The sequence below is a fragment of the Clytia hemisphaerica genome, unplaced genomic scaffold (assembly GCF_902728285.1).
Source record: "Clytia hemisphaerica strain Z4C2 unplaced genomic scaffold, Clytia hemisphaerica genome assembly, whole genome shotgun sequence".
NCBI lineage: Eukaryota > Metazoa > Cnidaria > Hydrozoa > Leptothecata > Clytiidae > Clytia > Clytia hemisphaerica.
Window position 1 is genome coordinate 120,753 of NW_027104328.1, and position 22,101 is coordinate 142,853.

At 36.2% G+C, this 22,101-nt stretch overlaps 2 protein-coding genes across 2 annotated transcripts in view; both read right to left on the bottom strand.

Moving 5' to 3' along the window:
- LOC136817746 (uncharacterized) overlaps window positions 1-175 on the bottom strand; it is a 37,540-nt gene extending 37,365 nt beyond the window's left edge. The window contains exon 1 of the mRNA XM_067074059.1: window positions 90-175. Coding sequence (XP_066930160.1) covers window positions 90-162 — 73 coding nt within the window. The 5' untranslated portion in view covers window positions 163-175. The remainder of the gene's footprint in view (window positions 1-89) is intronic.
- A 3,217-nt stretch (window positions 176-3,392) lies between these two features.
- LOC136817748 (CCR4-NOT transcription complex subunit 1-like) lies at window positions 3,393-8,817 on the bottom strand. The gene is made up of 9 exons (XM_067074063.1): window positions 8,672-8,817; window positions 7,913-8,212; window positions 7,491-7,592; window positions 7,134-7,307; window positions 6,582-6,734; window positions 6,135-6,315; window positions 5,416-5,548; window positions 4,611-4,745; window positions 3,393-4,372 (listed from the first exon to the last, which is right to left on the bottom strand). The coding sequence occupies exons 1-9, from the start codon at window positions 8,786-8,788 to the stop codon at window positions 4,291-4,293; spliced, it is 1,377 nt and encodes a 458-aa protein (XP_066930164.1). The 5' UTR covers window positions 8,789-8,817; the 3' UTR covers window positions 3,393-4,290.
- Between the last annotated feature and the right edge of the window lie 13,284 nt (window positions 8,818-22,101).

A 22,101-nucleotide genomic window follows, 5' to 3' on the forward strand; every position in this document is an offset into this window, starting at 1 on the left:
CCTCTACTATTAGCCGGGAAGAATTTCACGTTATTTTGAGCAGCAATTGATAATAAATTTATGCGAAGATTTGATAAGAAGGTACTTACTTTTGAACTGGTTTGAATCCTCAAAAAGCAGAACCAAATATATTGAAAATATCAAGATTTTCTCAACCACCATTATTCTGTAATGTATTTCTAAAAAGATGCAATGATGAGGTCAATAATCACAAAGCCATTCACTGGTCAGGCCCGGCGGAAGAGATAAAATAGACTTTTTTCCTCTAATTCATGGCGAATTCTATCTTATTTAGATCCTTTAACCCCTCCACTTTTACGGTTGTTCCGCCGAGCCTGCTTGTTTAATACGTTTAACGGCCGAGCCCTTATCCTTATCTTTGATGGAATCATATCGAAACTTTGGCATTCATAGGTTCACTATGGCCAAAGTTTTGCTCCAAATATGCCCTCACATTGTACACCAATCGACGCAGAATTCAACGTAGATTCCCAAAATTAATTAAAAAAGCAAAAATTTCTGTTTCAAAAGTTATAGCCCTTTTGAGTACTAACTGTACAGTATTTTGACACTTCTCTAAGTACGTATCAAGTATGTTCGTAGTCAGCATCGAATGAGTTGAGAGATTTTTTACACCCCTTCCAGTTGACGTTGAAATCAAATGGAGCATGTAGAACCTCCAACGTGGAACTATTTATACAGAGATGAAACCACAAGTAAAACAGGCTAGCTTTTTTTTCAAAAAACGAAATTGAACTAATCAGCAGTTCAGTAGAAGGTATGGTGGCGCCTCCTTTATGAAACTGTGGCCTACCGATTCCTAATAAAACCAAACGAAAATAAAAACAACCTAAAATATGTCCCAACACAGCACGTACAACATATAACGAATGAGGAGACATTCATAACAAGACAGATTGAGATAAGCCTCCCATTCAACATAAACACCTCCCAGTTGACGCATTTGATAAATCAAATGATTTCAGGGAAGAATAAATTATTCAAAAAACAAACATGAATAAGTCGGTGGTGAACCAGTTTGCATAATTAAAACTAGTAGCATACAAAATACACATTCAAAGCTCAATGAACCAGAATGAACCAGTAATGTTGAACCGCTTTTGAAAGACTCGATAACGGGTCGAACCATGGAAAAGTATTCCGCATTCGCAGTATACCACAGTTACAGGATAAGAATGAAAAATGGATAAATCCGTAATGCCGGGGCTGTAAAAATATCGCAGGCTAAATAAAAACAGCTTCTTTATTGAGTTAAAAACTCGAAGGGCATGAGATGCAACTTCAACCTTTCTCAAGCAAGAAAAAATAGATTTGCACCGCTTTTAAAATGACGGATTCAATCTTCGGGTTTTTCGAAATCTGGCACTTCACTTTCAATCTACCGTTTGTTTGAATATCACGCGAGTCACGTGTTACAGATGAAAAATAGTTGACTTCATTTCCCGTCCAAGATTCACAAATCTGGCTTCTTCGGGCCTTTTAACTTTATGAGCTACCTAAAAAGCCTTCTCCTATAATTGTGCTTTCCCAGAAAAAAATTGTACCCCCACTGTTGAGGACCCCCTGGATATCCTACTTTATTAGTAAAGACCCCCACAATCAAGCGAGATTGCATTCTATAAAGAGATCTTTAATTTCTCAACCAAACCTAAACATTTAGGTCGAAGGCTGCTATAGGGATTATGCATAGGTGCATATGTAATTAGACAGTCTCATTATAGCTAAATTAAAGTTGGAGAGGTGATTTCACTTTAGCATTCACTAAGGAGAGCCTCAGAAGAGTGGATAACAGAAACAAAATACAAAGAACCAAACTCACGATTATTCTCAATGGAGGAAGCTGCAGCTCCTCATTGTCCAGTGTCTTCTTCATGGCTAATTTCCTCCCCAAGCCAACAAACCAATTCTTTTTTTGGCTGAAGATGGTTGCAAGAAACCTAGCCTTTGATTTTTCCGGTAATAAGTTTTTTTTCATTTCATCTATTATTACTAAAAAAACAGTACATTTTGAGCATTTGACCTATCTAAGAATATTAGTTGGGAGGAAAAACATACGTTTTGAGCATTTTTACACCCCTGTCTCACAGCCACGATGGAACTTTTTTCCCCATAAAAACTCCTATAGAAATCCCAATGGGAATAGAAATTCTATTGTTCCAAGGTTAAATCCAGTGGGGATGGTTTTGGAATGCAATTTTTAAACTTTGAATTTTTAATGTGGATGAAATGAAAATCAATATCCCAGCGGGACTGAAATTTCAGGGTATTTTCCCACCGGGCTTTGGGTACCAGCGGTTCTGTGACACAGGGGGTGTATTTGAAATTCACTGATGGTTAAAATTTCTATCTAGGACTGTTGGATAGGAATAAAGCAACCTTGATATACTTTACTCCTTAAATAAACTGGTCCATTGTAATTAACTTGAGTTTGACTACAGACTGTAGACTTTTACTAGTAAAATAGGCTTTTTTTACGAAAATATTTTTGAACATGCAGCTCTGATTTAAAAAAAAGGTCCGAAAACTTTGCAAAAAAGCACTACCAAATTGAATTTTGAAACAAACTCACTAAATAAAAAATGAAACAATACATGTTTTTTTTTATAAGCATACAAAAATCTGAAAACAGGCTCAGAGATGCTTAGTTCGAAAGCTTAATAAGGCTGAAAAATGCTTGAGGGGATGCTTAAATCCAAAGCATAAATTCAGGGAATAACTGAAAATCCGTAAAATTCCAGCCAAAAAAAGCCAAAATCAGGAAAAAAACATTTTTCGTAGGCTCAAGCAATGCTTGCCATATGCTTAATTTTTCCCCATATCTGAGCCTAGATATGCTTATAAGTGCAATGCTTATAAAAAAAACATGTATTGGATCGCGTAAAATGTGTTTTGAAAGCTTACTTACACACCTTTTTCATTGATTATTGAAAAGTGTATATCTTGTTTTCTAGGATAATGGTAGAAAACTATTGAACTTTCTGGGTTTCTCCTATCACAAACACTACAAACACATGAGTAGAACACACTTTCAAAGTTAGTTTCATTATGGGCTCTTCCAGAAAAGAAATTGAATATTGGAAGTGGGGGATTTAACATTTTTTGAAAAATTACCTCCCGGAAATTGTGACTTTTGACCCCCCCGAACATTCATTTTGTAAATTTTTCACTACCCCGGACAATATTTCCTATATATCCTTCACCTCCCATGTGCGAAAATAATAACTGTCTGTTGAGGGCTTTGTGGGCGTTCTTCCTTCGGACCTAAACGGTCCCTGTACCAAGTTTTAGTCAAATGTTTATGGCAGTCAAATGTCGAGGGGTAGCGTTACTCTACTACTAAACAATGAAAAAGAAAGGAACAAAAAGTAATATTTAATAAGAGAAAAAGTTTTATTTTTGATAAAAATTATGTCATAAACTGAATGAAAAAAAAACTACTCCTGCATAATTAGTAGCTCTTGGTTTCTTTTGAAGTTTTTCTAAAAAATAACCTTTAACTAACTGCATACCAATATAACAATGTGACAAACTATCTGTAAAAAAAGCCAGTTTTTTACAAATCAGAAAAAATGAAAGTCATAATATATTTCATATAATATTCAAATTCACCGTAAAATACTTTGGTTCCGTACTGTAGCCCATAAATCTCGATTTGCTTTCAGTCCAACAGAAAAATTAAAATGCAACTGATTGTAAGAAGCTTAGAAATAAGAACGAAACATTAGCACAATCTTCTTGGAAGTGTCATTTTACTGAATTAACAGGCTTAAGAGAGAAGATTTCCAAAGTGTGATAAAAAGTAAAAATGATTTGAATAACTTTTTGAAGATATTCCATTTTCCACTCCATAGAGGGATTGATGGATCTCCATTGAAGTCAATCTGAATACATGATCGATTTCCAAGACGGTACTGTATGATTCATCCAACATTGTGTAATGACCAGGACTACAACGGTACGACATGTAATCAACCAGTGTAATGCTTGTCCAAGACGGTACAACGGTATGGTTCATCCAAAATTGTGTCAAAATGATCAGGACTTCAATCCTATAATATTCTACATGTAGTCAACCAGTGTAATGTTTGTCTATTGTTTGTTTCTTTTATACTATTTACAAAATATCCACAAGAAATTTGTGAATCAACAAGTTACTAACGACAAGTTTCGATATTTATTTTAGTCAGTTACGAGGTTACAAGGCTCTGATGATCTGCTCCCTTCTTGCTTACGAAGGACTTTTTACATTTTTCCTTTCGGAGGCTTTGTTCAACCGTCAGTAGCCTCGTTTTCAGTTCTCGAGGAGGGTTGTTTTTGTTGCATGCAACTTCTAGCTACTGATTCGAAAAGTCTGAAAGGAAAAAACAATAAATTTATAATTAGCTGTGAGATTGAGAAGCTAACAGAAGCTAATAACATTTTGACAAACTTAGTTTTACAAAACGATTGATTTCGAAAATTTCAAGTCAACTTGAAACAACAATAGTTAGACCACTTGCTCAAAGTTAAAGGGGAATCAATTTATTTAAGTCAAAACCTAACGTCAAATAAATATCCTTGAAATATTCGTATGGAATAAAGCCACTTACTTTTCAATTTCGTGTGCGCAGTGTACGAAGTCGTGACTCCAGAACTTGTAATTGTGATTTTTGATCAGCTCGATGAAGGTGATCAAGAGACCCCATGGGTGAGGTCTGTTTACAATCAAACGCTCCAACAAGACTCTGGAAAGAAAACAAAGAAGACGAGCCATTCTTTAATAAAAAGACAATCCTTGTTCCATTTACATTTACATGTTCCATTTACAGAAATTCTTGCATTTGAATCAGAAAGGATATCAAGAAGAGCTCGAGAAACAGAAAGCATAGCATCGTAAAGATCATTCATTTAAACCAAAATCATTTGAGCGTTTATAATGTAACAACATGTAGCCGGTATACGACGCTCTAATCAAATCATAACATCAGGGGCTGATAAGGTCGAGCTAACCAGGATAAATGAAACGTCTTGTGCCTGGCATGTATGCAAAAGGTGAACGCCTGACATCAAACCTTGGTAGGCTCAAGCCAGCCAACCCCTTTCCATGGATCTTTTGACAATTGGCAGTTGAATTGATAAATCGCTACACTTTTTATAAGCATACAAAAATTCAGAACAGAAATTCAAAACAGGATCGGAGATGCTCAGGTCGAGGGCCTGGCAAGGCTGAAATATGCTCACAAGGCTGCTTATATCCCAAGCAAAATCTTAGGGTGATTCTAAAAATTCGTAAAATCCCAACCAAAAACAGTTCAGGTAATGCTTAGAAATGCTTTTAAATGTTTGCCATATCTGAGCCTAGATATGCTTATAAGTGCAATACTTATAAAGAAAACATGAATATCTTGTTCTTACCTTGTGATTTGTTCTTGGATAGCTTCAGAGTTTGCTTCGGCGAACAAGTAGAGCAATGTACAGCTGAAGTAATGGGTGTGGCTGTTCGGGTAACGCAGCTGATTGGCTATAGCATTCAAGTACAAATAACGACCTAAAGATAGAAAATGTAAACGTTTTATTGATTGTACCGATAGTTAAAAAAAACACAACTTCCTGGAAAATCGTGCGGAGGTGACTTAAAAGGGACATTTAGTCAACAAACAATACTTATTTACAACGTGATTAAAACCCAAGTAGCACTTCAAATGCTTCAAATTTTCGAAACAATACCTGACATTTTTTCATAATTTTGAGTCGTTAAAAGGGACTACCAAATCCATACTTTGAGAAGTGTCAAAGCCACAATCCAGGGAATCCCGGCTAAAAAGTTTACTTCCATTGAGTTTGAAGCCCGATAGGTTAGAGAAGAATTTCTAACCTTTCTCAGGCAAGAGAAAGTGAAGCCACTTATTTCCCATCCAGAAAGCACCTAGAACGCACCGCAATCATGACGACGAATTTACTTTCAATCCGGCGTTTGTGTAAAAACCACGCACGTGCGTTCTGGATGGGAGATTAAGTGGCTTCATTTCCCATCCAGGAGTCTCGAGTCTTTGTAGTCATTAATAGTAGACCCTGTGACAACAATGGAATGACTATTTCAAAGCCATATGAACCCTATCTATTCAAATCCATACCTTCGGTATCCAAATCGACAGCAAGATTTTGGAAGATATCCATATGCGATGAATGAGTGATGGTAGCAATGGAGGTCGTACTGCTCTTGTTTTGGATGTAAGCGATAGCCTGTGTACCAACATATAACACAAGCGCGTTCATCAGGGGTACGTTGTACCTGTTGCTCTGGTCGTTTCCAGTCTAGACGAAAAAGAGTCCATATACTCACTACACCCCGAATTCTCTTCGACTCGAACAAATTTTCTTGCACCTTTAGCTAAAAAGAGCCCTTAAAATTTCAAATCTGGAAGTATACATTTTAATAGCCTCGGGAATCAAAATTTTGCCTGTGATATGAAATTTCACTGAGAACTATTTGAGAATATTCCCTGTAAAACAACAACATCAATCCACCAGCATCGTCGATCAAAAAGTCATTACTGTTCAAAACTCTGAGTTTAATTTACCTGCAAATGGCTTCTCAATTCAGAGAGGAAGGTGACAGGTGCACGAGTCTTGAGGTACGAATCCAAATCGTGTTTGAAGGAGGACGGATGGATGGCCGCTGAGAAGTTGGTGTTAATGCGAGGAGCGTGTGAAATATCGTTCAATAAGTCAACCTAACGAATAGAAAGCTCACACTATTGAAATCATCAATTCAGGAGAAAAAAAACACGTTTTCTTTCCGCTACTTTCTGTTACTATTTTGAGCGGAAAATCAATTTCACAAAACAGATTTGCCTTGATTCTTCAAATTTCGAGACGTATAGATGCTTTTTATGAATCTTGCGAAAAAGGAGATCAGTGAAATCTAGGAATAAATGTACAGCTACGATCTGTAGATTCGCGAATTCGTATAGTTAGTGAAAATTGCAGTAATACAATGCTGATGTCAGAAACATTATTTGATGTATGTCGACCTCGTGCGGTTGGATTTAATTTCAAGATTTTTAAGCAAAAAAAAACTTTTTTTTAATAGGCCCTAAACTACATCATAACTTATGTCACAAAAATATTACCTTCAAGTTCGGCGTGAACGGATCAGGGAGTCGCATATTTCTCGGGAAAGCACTCAAGATCAAATTCCTCATTTGGATACAGTTGGGCGGGATGACGTCACAGAATGAGAAATGATAGTCGCAAAGGAATTCTGGGAAATCGTGTAGTAAGACCAATAATACGCGTAATGTACCCTGTAAATGTAAGAGATTCATTTTTTAGTTCTAGTGCCACAGAAGGCCTGATAGAGATAATCTATACAAAAAACACTGCTGCACAAAAGTAACTTATCTATAATCTTATGAAGCATTGTGAATCTTCGGAATTCAATGACATTTTGACAAGACTAAAAGAAAGTCAGTTTATCTTTGTCTTACCTTGTACAACAAGTAAGTTTGTTTGGCAAGCTCGACGTTTCGAAGGAAAGGTGCCAAGAACTGGAACAAGTCGATCAATAGTTGGTGATATAGCACCCAGCCCTGAATGATGGAAAATAATTAGGTTTACATAACGATGCCTACCATAGCGATGTGAAATGTTTGCTTAGACTGGGAATATATAGCACATTGGATAATATAGAACTATCATAAATGAACCAAAAGCAATACTTATTTTATAAAACATTGATTTTTATTTAGCACTTTTTTGTTGGAAACAAAAACTTCGAATGTTTATATGCTTAAGTTTGTCAGTAAATAACACAACCAGGGGTTTTAGTTGATATGTTTATGAACTATAACCAATTGATAGAAACTTTGAAAAATACAAAGCCTTCATTTTGTATAAAGTAAGGCCATACCTTTTGTTGCGGGGAGTTTAGCAAGAGTTTCGACATGAGCGTGCGGTGTGCGATCAATTCCAGCCATGCGTACGCGAAGCCTGGAGCGCGGGATGGTCTCAGGTCATGGAGGACGTTAGCAAAGCATGATAAGATTTGGAAATTGATGGCTTCGAGGACTGGTTCGGGAGCATTGAGTTCTAACAGGAGCATAACGAACATTCGATGGTATGCCAACTGGTGGAAATCACTTTGTTGTTGGTATTCAATCAAACGGTATTCATGATCCTTCATTACAACAGTTCCAATGATACCCAATACCTAGAGAGGATTTTTTAGAATTCACTAGTTTTAAAGCACCTTGCCAATACTGTAGTTTCGTAGTACAGATAATAAAGTCACGGTACTTTGAAAAGAAACGAAATAATCAGTATTCACATAGGTTTTTTTATACCTAGAGATTGAAGCACGAAAAAATAGTTAATTTTTTAGAATTCAGTAATTCTAACACACAATATATTTCGAAGCTCTCGTTATCTAGACATGGTTTGGAAAGAAAACGTGATTGACATTCAGATAAGCTGTTCCATAATAAAGGCAGCCCTTTCGATGTGTGCCGAATTCAAGGATCAACTCTGGATTAAATCATTGCGCATTTGACCACTTATGGCGCATTTGATGAATTATGCAGTCGGGGTAGTGACTGAATTTTCCCCGACTGGTGAAACAATCTAATAAACTCTGATGATACCCCTAATAAAGGTATCGGGTTCATCTTACTCTGTTCAATAAGTTGATTTTGGTGATACTGTTGGTGTTGTCACCAGAGTGTTTGACAAGGAGAGCAATCAGACGACAATACGCATCGATGGTTGGAAAACATTTGGTTCGAGCCATGGTTGGACTTTGAGCCTGTAGAAAAAAATGAAAATAATTGAGATTCGATCGACAAACGTTTTGATGCAAGCAACTTCCTTCACGAATTTACAACCAGCTGATGTGACACTATAGCCGCGAACTTTCACCCCTTACTTAATTGAACGCTCAATAGGAACGCAATTTTTTCTAAACAATGCAAAAGACACGTATCGAGTTGAAGGGACAAGAAAGTCTCATCAAATTAGGGGGGGAGATTCCAGCAATAGACTGTTTTATTTTCTCAAAGACTCAGAGAATAATACACTCAAAAAGGCTTCAAGGTGTGGGTCTAACTCCTTCATCCAGGAAAAGGAGTGACATTTATTTCATTCAGAGAAATTATTTGACTGCACAAGTAGAAACTTGAATTTTGATACCAAGGCTAGATGGAATGTAAATGAGAATATAAGTCTAATGATAGAGATTGAAAACTTCTCAAAATTGATTCCTGCTTCAGCCCTGTAAATGCTTGTATCAGAATTTGGTAAAAAGGTACACCTACCTTTCTCGATACATTTGCAAAGTCTTTGCTGGTCATCATTAGGTGTTGATTGACAATCGAATTCTTTTTGATCAATCAAACCATAACAACGTTTTGTAGAATTATCAAAATAAGGTGTAATTGAAGATTTTCCGATACTCCAATCAAAACAATGGATGTCAAGTGATTTGAAAATGTCCAACGGTGCGACGAACCCCTCTTTGTCACATGATCTGCCTATAACAAGGTATATTTTGGAAAGTCTTTAGTTTTAGACACATGTTTTGAGAAGAATAGTTCAAATGGTCTAAAAGTTTCAGCTAAGACTTGGTTTTATCACTATCAAAATTCTTCACATTTTTCTTCTTCTTTTTCATCTTCATTTTCAAATTCTTGAAAAATTCTTCAAAGCGTATATGAATCCGCTCAAATTGATCGAATTATCAAAGAGTTACATGTTTTTTTTATAAGTAAGTCTCTGTCCCTATATCAGGCTGGCATTATGCTTAGTATTATATTGTTTTTAAACAATAGAGCCATTGTTTAGGTACCAAAAACTGAGCCTGTATATGCTTATAAATGTTATGCTTATAGAAAAACATGTACTACCTTTCATCATATCTACTTTTCCCTCAAGAGCAATGTTTAAATACCCCTCCTAATCTTATTCATCATTCGACGATTCATTTACATACCTTCCAAATGACAGTAATTTGAACAATTCATCACAAAAGGAGCCAGAGAGACGAGATTACAAATTCCACCAATTTGACATATTTCAGTTTTATTGCCAACACAAACACCTTCAATGCAATGTCTTCTTTTCATACCTTCACCACATAATGAATTTGTTTCCTCGCTTGATTCACTGCACGAAATAAGGCGTTTTCGCAAAATGGATAATCTGGTAGAGTTGATGTTTACTTAGGGTTTACGCAGCGTAAAGTTCTTTTCATGTTTACACAAACTGAAAGTCGATGTTTACGCAAGTTAAGATATCCTGAAACTTCGATCGGGTTTGCGTGTCTTTTTTTATAACGAAGAGATCATATCTGTGCATTTATTATCACAGCGTAAAGATAGATTCGTGTTTACGCAAACTGAAAAACAATGGCTTCGCAAGTTATAATATCTTGAAACTACGATCGGGTTTAAGTGTCATTTTTGGTGTCGTAGATATGATATATGCGCGTTTTATTTGCGCAGATATATTATAACATCCCTGTGTCACAGACCCGGTTGACCCCCACCCCGGTGAAAGAATATAGATACTGCAGTAGTTTACTGAAATTAATGAGCGTGGTCTTGAAAACGGGGAAGGGTCCAAAATAATTAGTCTGATTCGCAGACCTATACTTCCTATAGGTCTGCTTAATAGTGTATGGATTGGTTTCCCGCTACGGTGGCTCTTATGGTGGCCGACTCGTGCTATTTGGCGAGTTGCTAAGTTTTATGGGAACTCGAATGCGAGTTAAAAGATAAACAAAAGAAATCAAAGTGAAGACATTCCAGTGTCAGACGGATTCCATTTTGCCACAGGCACGCCTTTTCGAATGTTTCTTTTATTTTCGAATGATTTTTTTCTATTTTCGAATGTTTTTTTATTTTCGAATGTTTTGATATTAGAGCTTTGAGTCAACCAATTTGAATTTCTCAAAAACTTTGAAAGAAAATTTCACTATAACTTTTTGTTTATAAAGATCTCTTCAGGTTAGTTAAATGAGACATATTGGGTTTCATCAATAAAACTGATTCCAACATTCTTCCCGTCCCTGTCAAAGTTTAACAAAACAAAGAATAACAGAATCTGCTGCTGCACTTTTTCAAACAACTTTAAGTAGACACAAAGTAAAAGGGAAGAAGGCTCTCTGGAAAGAGATTAAGCCAAAAAATGATATTACTATTGGATACTTACAACAACAATCTTTCCCTATCATAAGCTTCTAAAATAACCACATACCTGTCAAGACCTGTTACTGTATCTTTTCTACATTTGTTCAAAACGAACAAAATGTCCACTTAAACAAATCAAAATTCCACATTATAAGCTTGATAACAAATGTTCTAGACGGTAATTTTTTTCTTGGTACACATATTATATACTCTAAAACTTGTAATTGTATTAACAAAACTTCTTTCGCCTTAAACAAACTACCCAAATCAAAAACAAGTACTCGAGCTTGACGAAAACCACTTCCCGCTTCGACGGCCATCTTGAATTTGAACAGCGAAAGCTATGCTACTTCGTAACAGGTAGAGTACCTTTGCAAATTAATCATCATAAGCACTCGCCAGCAAAAATAGCCTTCTCGCCGAATTTCGGCGAGAAGCGGCATTTTATGGGAAAGAAGATTTACTGAGTATTAAGCAGCCTCTATAAGAAACTTTTTTCGCTAGAGGATGAGCAGAAGCCTACAAAATAATGTGAAATAAACGTGTCTGACGCAGTGATAAGAAGAAAAAAGGGCTTAAGAGGAATTTTCGAGGACGACTTTTAATATTTGCATTTACTGTTTTTTCTGCCTTGAGACATGCTCGTTAAGTTGAGCTTTACAAACGAAATTTAACGGTAGTAGAAAGCTTATTATTATGAGTTCATTAATCAAAATTATTCATTATGTTTTGAAGTAAATTAAATTTAAGTGAATTTTCGCCATGTTAAGTTGTGAAGTAAAATATATTTGAAAAATTGAATAAAAAGCTTTTCGGCTTACGCCATCATCAGTTATCATACAAGAAAGTAACAAATTTATTGAAAAAATTGGAAAAAATGTGAGTAATTAAAAGCAATAAAAATTTTAAGTGACGATAAAATATATTACAGTATAGGGAATTATTAAAAAGCTATAAATATCATTAAGTCTCACGTGACTCCATTTCTGAAAAGCATAAGGCTACGAGTGTCTATTTGGTTATTCAAACTAGGTCCTTTGGTAGCAATAAAGAATGCCTCCAAGATTTTTCAATTAAATTTATAATTAGTAAGCGATTTCAGCGATACATCCCTGTTTCGATTATCAAAAATTGAATAAATAAAATGGTATCGGTTACATATTGCATGTGTATGATCCGGCGTTTTTACTGTACTTTGACTACTGTTGATGGAAGATTTTTACCATTGAAATGAAATGATAATCATCGAAAATTATGCTCTTTAGCCTATAGCTATTTCTATCTCTATTTCACCGAGAAAAAAAATTTCCTACGTAGTTTTGCTCGTTGTTTTTTCTATGAAAAAGAGAATAAACCTTTTATTTAATTTGCTTTTGTTATTTAGCTAAGCGTAAAAATATGTGCAAATACTGTAGAGCTCAAAGCACAAAAGAATGTTAGTTTCGGCTTTTTGTGCGCACTTTTGTACAGTTATAAAGTAACGATGAGTTGTCAACTTTAATCTTGACAGGTAAGTTAAATCTTTTTGATACCTTTCTTATCCTTTTTAAAATCCAAAGACAAATTTTTCTATATAAAAATTATCCTAAAATTTTGTACCTGTTGCTAAATAGGGCAGTAAATTTATGTCGATTTTTTTTAAACATCCCTTCATAAACTTTTCAGCCAATCAGAACAGAGAAAAATAATCTAGCCGCTTCTTTGAAAAATCTGTAAATTGTCTATGGTTTGAGTGTGGCGAGTGTGAGTGTGAGTGTAATGGGCTGTGTTGGCTTTGGGTTTTTTTTATCTCTGACACTAATTTTCTCTGTTTTTTCTCTCATTTCAGAATATACATAAAAAATAGTAATATTGCTGGATATGCTCATTTTCCGAGAAGAGATACTGCAATAAATGGCAAAGCATATTTGGAATCTACTGTAACATTTGACGATAGAAGTGATACAAAATCTTGAAAAACGACCCTTCTTTGATTGTCTCTATGGGACGATGGATTACGATATTGACGTGGAAATGGATAATCACATAAACATTGAAATCCAACGACATTGTATTATTATTATTTTGAAGCGTCATAGCAATACTTCAATTTACCTTGATACCAAAATTGTGTCACACTAAAAATTATATCTGGTACCACAAAAAACTTCATGAACTTTGCAAATTAAATTTTGCGGACAATATTCACCTTAAATTTTATCAAATTAAATTTGTATTATGAACTATAAAACATATTATTTCTGGATGGATCCCGGGATGGATGTAGTATATAACCTTTATTTGAAAATGAAAGCATTATTGTATTATACTGTAGTATAGATTGGTTGCAATATGATAAGAGAATGTTGTGTTTTCCGCCGGTTTTATATAGTTTCATAGTTTCCATTTTCAGTCAGCATGTTTACCCCGAAAATAAATAATTACCATAATAAGATAACTTTGTGTTCGCTGATTTTTTTCTTTCCCTATACAGTTACTAGTTCACGATAATATTTTAGTTAAATTATGTATGCAAAAATGAAAAATTTCGACCACTTTTTTTTAATAAACTTCTCTTCGTTTTTCTGCAAATTGATTAACACAGATATATCATCTCTACCTGATATTAGATTTCACCTTTCAGCGCAGTTACAGATTCTAAATACTGCAAAAACTTCATGTTTCGGCTGCGCAAACTTCATGTTTGCACCTGATTGAAACCAACGAAACTTCATGTTTTACGTATCGCCTAAAGATCACCTATAGGACCTATAGGCGTTGCAGAAAGGTCATGTTTAAAAATTGCAGAAAGTTCACATCTTGACGTAAACGCACAATATGAAAACTCTATCTTTCTGCAATGCATAAACTCAATGTAAACATCAAGTTTACTGGGGATTTCGCGCTGGTTTACTGGCTTTTACGCAGAAGCGTAAACGCCTTATTTCGTGCAGTGATTGACAACTTGACCATGGACCCCAGACACCTGTATTAAAATTGATTGTGTTAGACTGACATTTGAATCATCATCGAGCAGATTCCAATTACTCCGCGCATTGCACATATTCACTCTAAATGCAGTAGCGTAGCTAAGGGGGGGGGGTGCAAAATTTGTGTAGGAGAGCAGATTTTTATGACACAGTAAATATCTTTTTATATTATGAATAGACAAATACAGTGTCATAAAGATCCGCTCTCCTACACAAATTTTGCGCCCCTCCTGCTCCTCCGCTACTGAAATGCCATGGCTCCATATTAAAGAATCTGCTCAGGTTTGCGAAGCGCTTTGATTTTTTTAGGTAAATTGTGAACAAATATCAAATGAGCTTTTGAGCGCGGTGATTGGCTGAAGCAAAACAACCGAATCAAATTAGACGTCAATCATGAAGATAACAGATGCTTTCGCTTTCGTTTTTTGGGGAGGTGAAAGAAAAGGATTCTTACCTGGACAAGGGACGTTTTCACATTGAGTGTGTTCAACGCTGATTCCAACACACAGAAGTCCACCATTTTGTGGAGAAGGTTGATCGCATTTTCTTTCTTTTGTTTTCATCCTTTGCTTTCCGCACGTTGGCGTGCATCCACTCCAATTTCCCCAATCACTCCATCCACCATTGATTGGTGCTAAATGGATAAACTTATTGGTTAAGTTAATGGTCATAGGGTACCCAAGAAAACAGTTTTTTTCAGAAAAAGCATTCACTCCATCCCCTAAACATTCCATCCATCGTCGTTCCTGGCCGATAGAATCATAGTTTTGTTACAAGTGATGTTTTAAGGAAATAAACTTAATGCTCGTATCAAGGCTAAGCGCTTTCTTTGCAAAACGTTTTTCAAATCCTTGATATGCACCACTGGAGAGTCTTCCGGGAACTTTAAAATTTTCCACCCAATACGTCACTTAAACAGTAGAAAAAGTGACGTATTGGGTGGAACAAAAACAGAAAAGTTGCATAATTTCGTGAAGTCATTACAGTGGTGCATGTCATGAATAGGCCTTTTCATAAATTATTTCGAGTTTAATGACTGCCTCGTTTTGAAACCGTTAATTAAGGTGATCAAGTCTTTTGAGTCTTCGCAAACGTTGCTTGTTGAATAGAGCAAACTACTTTTGAACTCATGTGGGAGTCAATTACCATAGCAATATTTTGAAAACGAGGTAAGCGTTGCTCGAGAGGTAATTTATGAAAGGGTCTATTAAAGTGAAAATAGACTTTCAAAATTACACCCGTACATTTAAGACACTGCGACATCAAAGAACTTTCTCACCTTGCTCTGTGGTTGTCAATTCTGTGGATGTTTCTTGAAATGCTACGGTAGTTGATGGTGATATTGTGGTGATTTGATCGGATGTTGTAGTAGCAGTTTGATCGGATGTCGTGGTTGTAGTTAAAGTGCTCTCTGTGGTCGTGGTGATGGTTGGACGACTCGTCGATGAAGCACTTGTAGTTGTAGGGACAACAGCTGTGGTAGTTATTATTGTCGTTGTAGTAGTGGTGGAGGAGACTTTAAAATAATATTTAAAAAGGTTTGTATTCATGATATGCACCACTGCAACGACTTCACGAAATTATGCAACTTTTCTGTTTTTGCCCCACCCAATACTCTACTGTTTAAGTGACGTATTGGGTGGAAAATTTTAAAAGTTCTCAGAAGACTCTGCAGTGGTGCATATTATGAATAGTTACTGAATCATTAGCTACGGAATAGGTTTGAAACTGCCTTATCTTTTACGAATTGTCTGTATGTCTGCCGAAAAACAAAAAGGCACCGAAAGTTATCCAAATGAATTCAAGCTCCCTTTTTGATGCAAATACCGAGTCTATGGGTGTGACGGAAACGACGGAAACGGTAAGGTTCTAACTTGTCTACATCCTGACTGACTGAGAACGACGGTAAACACCGTCCTCAATTTTTCGGATCAAAACTGCGGGTTTTTCCTTCAGTCACTTTACCGTCCTTTAAAGTGCAAATACATAAACTCGCTATTATATCTCTTCCGAAAGTCTGATGACAATATTTGCAAATATGATATAAGCAGGTGGTAAAAGCTGATCTTTGTCAAACAGATAAAAGGTTTAAAAAACTTCCTTTACATTCAAAGTATAGGTAGATATGCAAACAATAGATGAACAATAATTACCAGGTATTTCGCAGATATACTTTCGTTTGTGGTGACATTCTTCAGCAATCCAAGTATAATATTGATCAATTGAAACGCATTTATCAAGTCCCTGGCCTAATACGCGATTCTTGTTAAGGTAAGTTGATTTTTCACCAGTCTGCCAAATCCAATAAAAATTTTGTACTTTATGAGAGCCTAAAAAGTAACAGACAAACGAAAGTAAGTACGTTGTTTTACAATCATTTCGGACCTAAAACAGGGAAAGGTTTCCAATCTACACGTTTTTTTTTATTTGAATGTTCTCTATAAAATTATTCATAACGAAATTTGCGAAAAATTAAGAATATGTTAGGAATACCATCATGGTATTTAGCAACAGAACCTAAGATGTCATTTGCAGAGCAATTTTCCCTAAGTCAAGCCTCGATACTTTCGAATTGAATTTCGATCCTAATTTTAGACTTCCAAAATAATGTTATCGTAGGATTGTTAACCGGTTACTTTTTCGAAGCGAGCTACACGGCTTTTTGCGCAATGCAATTGGTTCTTTTTGTATGACGACGGGCTTACAGAGTTGCCCGTCGTTAGGAAAATTCACTTTGACGTCACTTTTTTAAAGGAAAATGAACTCTGCGTTGACATCATTTGTCTCATCTTATCTTTGACGTCAGAAATTAAAACAATTTTTGATCTCTTTTTGGTTATTTTTTCTTCGCTATTTTTTTTTTGCACAAAGCGCGAAAAAGTAATCGAAGCTGAAGGACACGGTTAAAAAATACAATAATGACCTTTTTTCGCAACAACCTTATTGTATTATGATATTTCTTAAAGAGTTAAGAATATCCATGATAAAATGGGAAAACACCATTCTTATAAAAACTTCGTCGAGAATGTATAGACTCCCTGATTATAGATCCGCCAAACAGTCTCCACCCTCACCGCCAGTCAGCTGGTAAGGGGCTGGTTACACTTGAGAATGTAATTTCAATCAACCATTAAGAAAACACACATGAGAATGTCTTATTTACCTGTAAGGCCTATCCAATATTGAGAATCGTCTTCAATTCTTGATTCACTGGAATAAGAATAACATAAGATTTAAGAATAACAAAAGGATAAAGAGGTTGATAAATAATTAACCAATAATACTAATTGGTCAGCCTAAGCTGAGCATTCAAATCCGTAAAATTCATTTCTTCTTCCATCATCATCATCATAAGACGGCAAAAAAAAAATCCGATTTCCCCATCTCACTTTGATTTTTAAACTTTCTTCCGATCGGGTTAACTTTTTGGGTACTTTTAGCGTGCGTTGTTTTTACAGATCATAATGTGGTGTTTCAAGATGGCGGCTCAAGCGATAGGTCAGATGTGATAAGTCAGTGTTGTTCCGATCGGGTTAACTTTTTGGGTACTTTTAGCGTGCGTTGTTTTTACAGATCATAATGTGGTGTTTCAAGATGGAATTCCTTTCAAGATGTGATAAGTCAGTGTTGTTCCAAAGTATTTCCAGTGTAAATCTGTTGCAAGCTTCAATTTCTGTCATTTAATTTTTTAACTCGGCAAATCAAACACATCATTCATCAAGGGGATTCTTTTTCTACACCTTTTGAAGGTTTAAAGCCGTTTGCTCAAGTTTTTGTTTATGTTGAATTTTCTGATACTTTTTATTGCTGCTTTTTATTAGTTTTTGCAATAAAAACATATTTTTCTTGTTTGCCTCTAGGTGGGATTGATGGTGTTATAATGTTATTGGAATTTGATAAAGTTTACAAAAGTACAGCTACTGTCTAAATTTGATAGAGACTGGATGCAATCGTGCTTTTTTGGACTTGGTTTGCTTGGACGTGTTTGATAAGGCGAATCGCAAAAAATTGTTTGGTTCCCGTCATTTCTACTTTAAAAAGTGGGGGACAGTTTGTCGAAAATATTTTTCTTTCAAGAAGCAGCTATATACATCTTGTTGAAAGGGAATCCATACCCGTGTGGACTGATCTGAATTAAGAAATTGAGAAACCGTGGATAAGCTGGTTTTCGGTTTACTCTCCATTAGCATGCGGCTCGCTACTTCGATTTGAAAACTTGTAAACACAGAGTGTGCTGAGGTAGACAGTGGAAATCCAGCAAAGCAGCGGAAAAGCTTTCCGACTCTCCAACTCTACCTGCTGACCGTAAATCAGGGGCGGTCAGATGACGGGAACCAAATGATGACATCACATCTCCTATTATTGGACTTTCAAAATTATGACAAATGGTCTTTGGAATTTGATCAATTATATTAATATTAATATAATACAGTTCTTGTTGAAATTGATCAAACTATTTTTCACGCAGTTCCATCCGGACGCAGATAGTGTTTTTCTAACCTTTTCTAACCTTGGCGCACGTTTTGACTGAATGATGGAATGGAATGAATGGCGATAGCAGTTTATACATATCTCTTATCAGACTTGCAGAAAGCGGACTGCAGAAATTTATGAAAAATGGTTTCTAGAATTTAATGAATTATACCGTCAAGTTACACAACATGCACACTCTCGTCTCAACTTGCACAGTCATAACAAACAGATCCATCTGGTCTTCATTTAACATTGTTTTAAAGTTTAAAAAACACTACCAGTGCTTGGCACAGAAGAGAGTTGAAAGTCCCAGTTGAAATTAATTGCTACTCCGTTGCCCTGTTGAATTTATTTATTATGGTCATGTGTTTATTCCGCCAAGGCGGTAAAGCGATCGCCCAAATTCATAGACCATTCAAAAGGGAGTTTAAAGCAAAATAGGGGGAAAATGAGCTTCCCTGCATAGTTATGAATTTTAAGTTTTGCTTTCGATTATCATTTGCGACCAGCAAAGTCTTCAAGATGGTTGTGTGCATGTTGTGTAACTTGACGGTACTAAACTACAAAATTTATTTACCAAGACTGGATGTAAATTATGTTTTTCTGACCTTGCCAAATTTTGGCTTTCACTGAATAGCAATTTGACCAAGTCTACCAAAATACAGTTCCTGTTGAAATGTTATAAAAATGAACTACGTTTTGCAAAGATTTTGATGCAAATTGTGTTTTTCTGGAGTTTGCGCTTTGTGACTTAAAGTTTGTAGCTTGTTAGTTTAAAGTGTTATTGGAGTTTTATCAAGTAAAACAAAAAGTACAGTTTCTATGTATATTTGATGGATATCTTTATTTTGGTTCTGACGTTTTGGCAATTTTCTTATTTATTTCTACTAGATAACACTTTGTATATCTGACATATGGATATTGTCTCCATACTTTGATCTTCTCGTAGGGGGGGGGGGGGCATGGAGGAGCTCTCAGGCTTGTTTTGAATAATTTTAAATCAAGTTATCAATGTTTCACATTTTGTACATTATTCAACATTTTTAGTCTACTCTGTTTCAGTACATCTCTTACATCTGTTAACCCACTTATTAAATCTATCTAGCTAAGCTCTATTGGCTGACCTTCCAGCCTCGGCTGGTTTATTTTTGGTTAAGTTACACGGTTCCCATAGAGAAAGTTCTCTCCGATAGAGAAAGTGTCTACTTCGCATCTATTGTTTCATTTTCAAAACAAAGTTAAAACGCATGCGTATATTTTTATTTTATAAACTATTATTAGTCGTTATTATGAGCAAAACACAAAAAGGAATGAATACGCAAGGGGGTACAGTCACTTTCGGTCGGAGTTGTGGGCTTGTCGTTCTTTTTTAATGTTGCGAAGTAGGCACTTTATCCCCCTCGATTCCCGCCATTATAGAAGCAAACGTTCGAATCTGAAGAGGCGCAAATCGAACGTTTGCTTCCATATGATGGAGATTACGTAACTTAACAAGCAATATAACAGATGACGAGAAATTTGATCCAGGTATAAACTGATAGTCGAACGTGCGCAACGCACTGGGCTCAACTTCAGTGTTTTCAAATTATTCATAGGCCCAATTGTAGAAGACCCCCAGATATTCACCCAAGGAACCAGTGTGCCAAATTTCAGCCAAATCCAAGCATTTTTGAAGTCCCCAGGCTGCCCTAAAGTTTTTGTGACAGACAGACAGACACACACACAGACAGACAGACACACAGACATTGTCAGATTGTAGCTCAACTGAAGTTGAGAATAACGTAACAGACAAAGTCATGTTAACCAAAAAACTTTAACCCTTATAACTTAGATAGATAGATATGGCCTCCGATGCATTGGAATGGGTTCTACCCACGATGGAATCACAGCGCAAGCAGACATTGCAACCCTGCAGATGCGAGCTGCCGAGCCATGGTGTATACCATGACACTCGAGCTACACGGGAGAACGGATGTCCTCGCAGGTGTAGAACCTCTTAAGTGTCTCAGCACATCAAAATGTCTGGAATATCTACCCATACTCTTGTATCAGAGATATGGTACCCAATTTCCCTCACATGGCACTATACCACTACGCCCTTATAACTTGGAGCAAAAAAAATACCTTATGATGCGACCAATCATTTCATGCGTTTTTAAGGTAATATACTACAACGTTTTTTTATTAGCACAATTTTATAAGAACAGTAATAATGGCCTACGAACAGGATGAGAACAATTTGAGGCTTAAAGTGCCAAAAAACAGGAACAACACGTAGTCTGAACAAACTTACTTGATAAAACTTTCCCAATCAGACTTTTCAGGGAATATTGCCAGTCTGCCTCCTTTTGTTTCGCATTCCTTCGAAGCATTGCTAAAGATTTTTTCATTGGTAGACATAAAGTGAGTGACATCTAAAATTGGGAAAGTAAAACAAGCTATTCATGATATTCATGACGTAATGTTTTCTACGGAAATACCCCGGTTTTAGCCAGCAGGTGGAAATTTAAACTAGACGAAAGTTGTTTAAAATTTGCCACTAATGGCGCAAAAACCGGTGCTTCAGTAGAAAACATTACGTCGTGAATATCATGAACTACATAATGTGAAAGTATCATAGAATGGCATATAAGTGCATCTGGTCAATGTAATGGAAAGAAAGAGATTGCTGGTCTGAAAGCAGTAGCGTAGACAGAAGGGGCCTAAAATCTGTGTAGGAGAGCAGATTTTTATGACACTATTCATAATATAAAAAGATAATTACTGTGTCATAAAAATCTGCTCTCCTACATACATTTTGCGCCCCCCTTGTCTACGATACTCGAAAGGTCTTTGACCCTGGCACAATTGGGTTTTACAATTAGGATATCAAGATAGGGGATGACTCATTAAAATGGGAGACACCAAGATGCTTGAGAGTGACCTTTAAAATAAAATTATGGTTCGGTAAGGGTGCGAACTTGACATGGGGCGGCTAACTTCCACAGACTTTACTTTAAATCTCATTTCACTCGAGATTAACACCGGAGGGGGGGGGGTACTTAGGCAAATGGAGGGTACGGTATGTGCCGCCCTTAAGGGTACCTTTTTTGAATTTCCAAAGTCCCGCTAAGGGTCGGAAAAATCAAATTTCAGTCCCACTAAGGGTAGGAGAAATAGGAAAATTTCAACTTTTTACCCCCAGAAAGATCGAAATTTGGTCAAAATTGGTCAAATTTGTCCCGGTAAGGGTCGTAAAATTAACAAAACTTTCCTTAGTTTTCTACTTTTTAGTCTCGGTAAGGATCCGAGGGTCGAAAGTCGGGCGGCACCCCCCGTCAGCTCGCAACCCTAGTACCCCCCCAGATTAACATAAAACTTTGTCTGGAGACAAGTGACCATCAGCAAGTTCCTTGAAATGACAGCCTTCGTATCACTTTAGAACTACAATCAAGGTCATAATATTTGAGAAAAAAGGAAAATTCACCGGGAAGTTT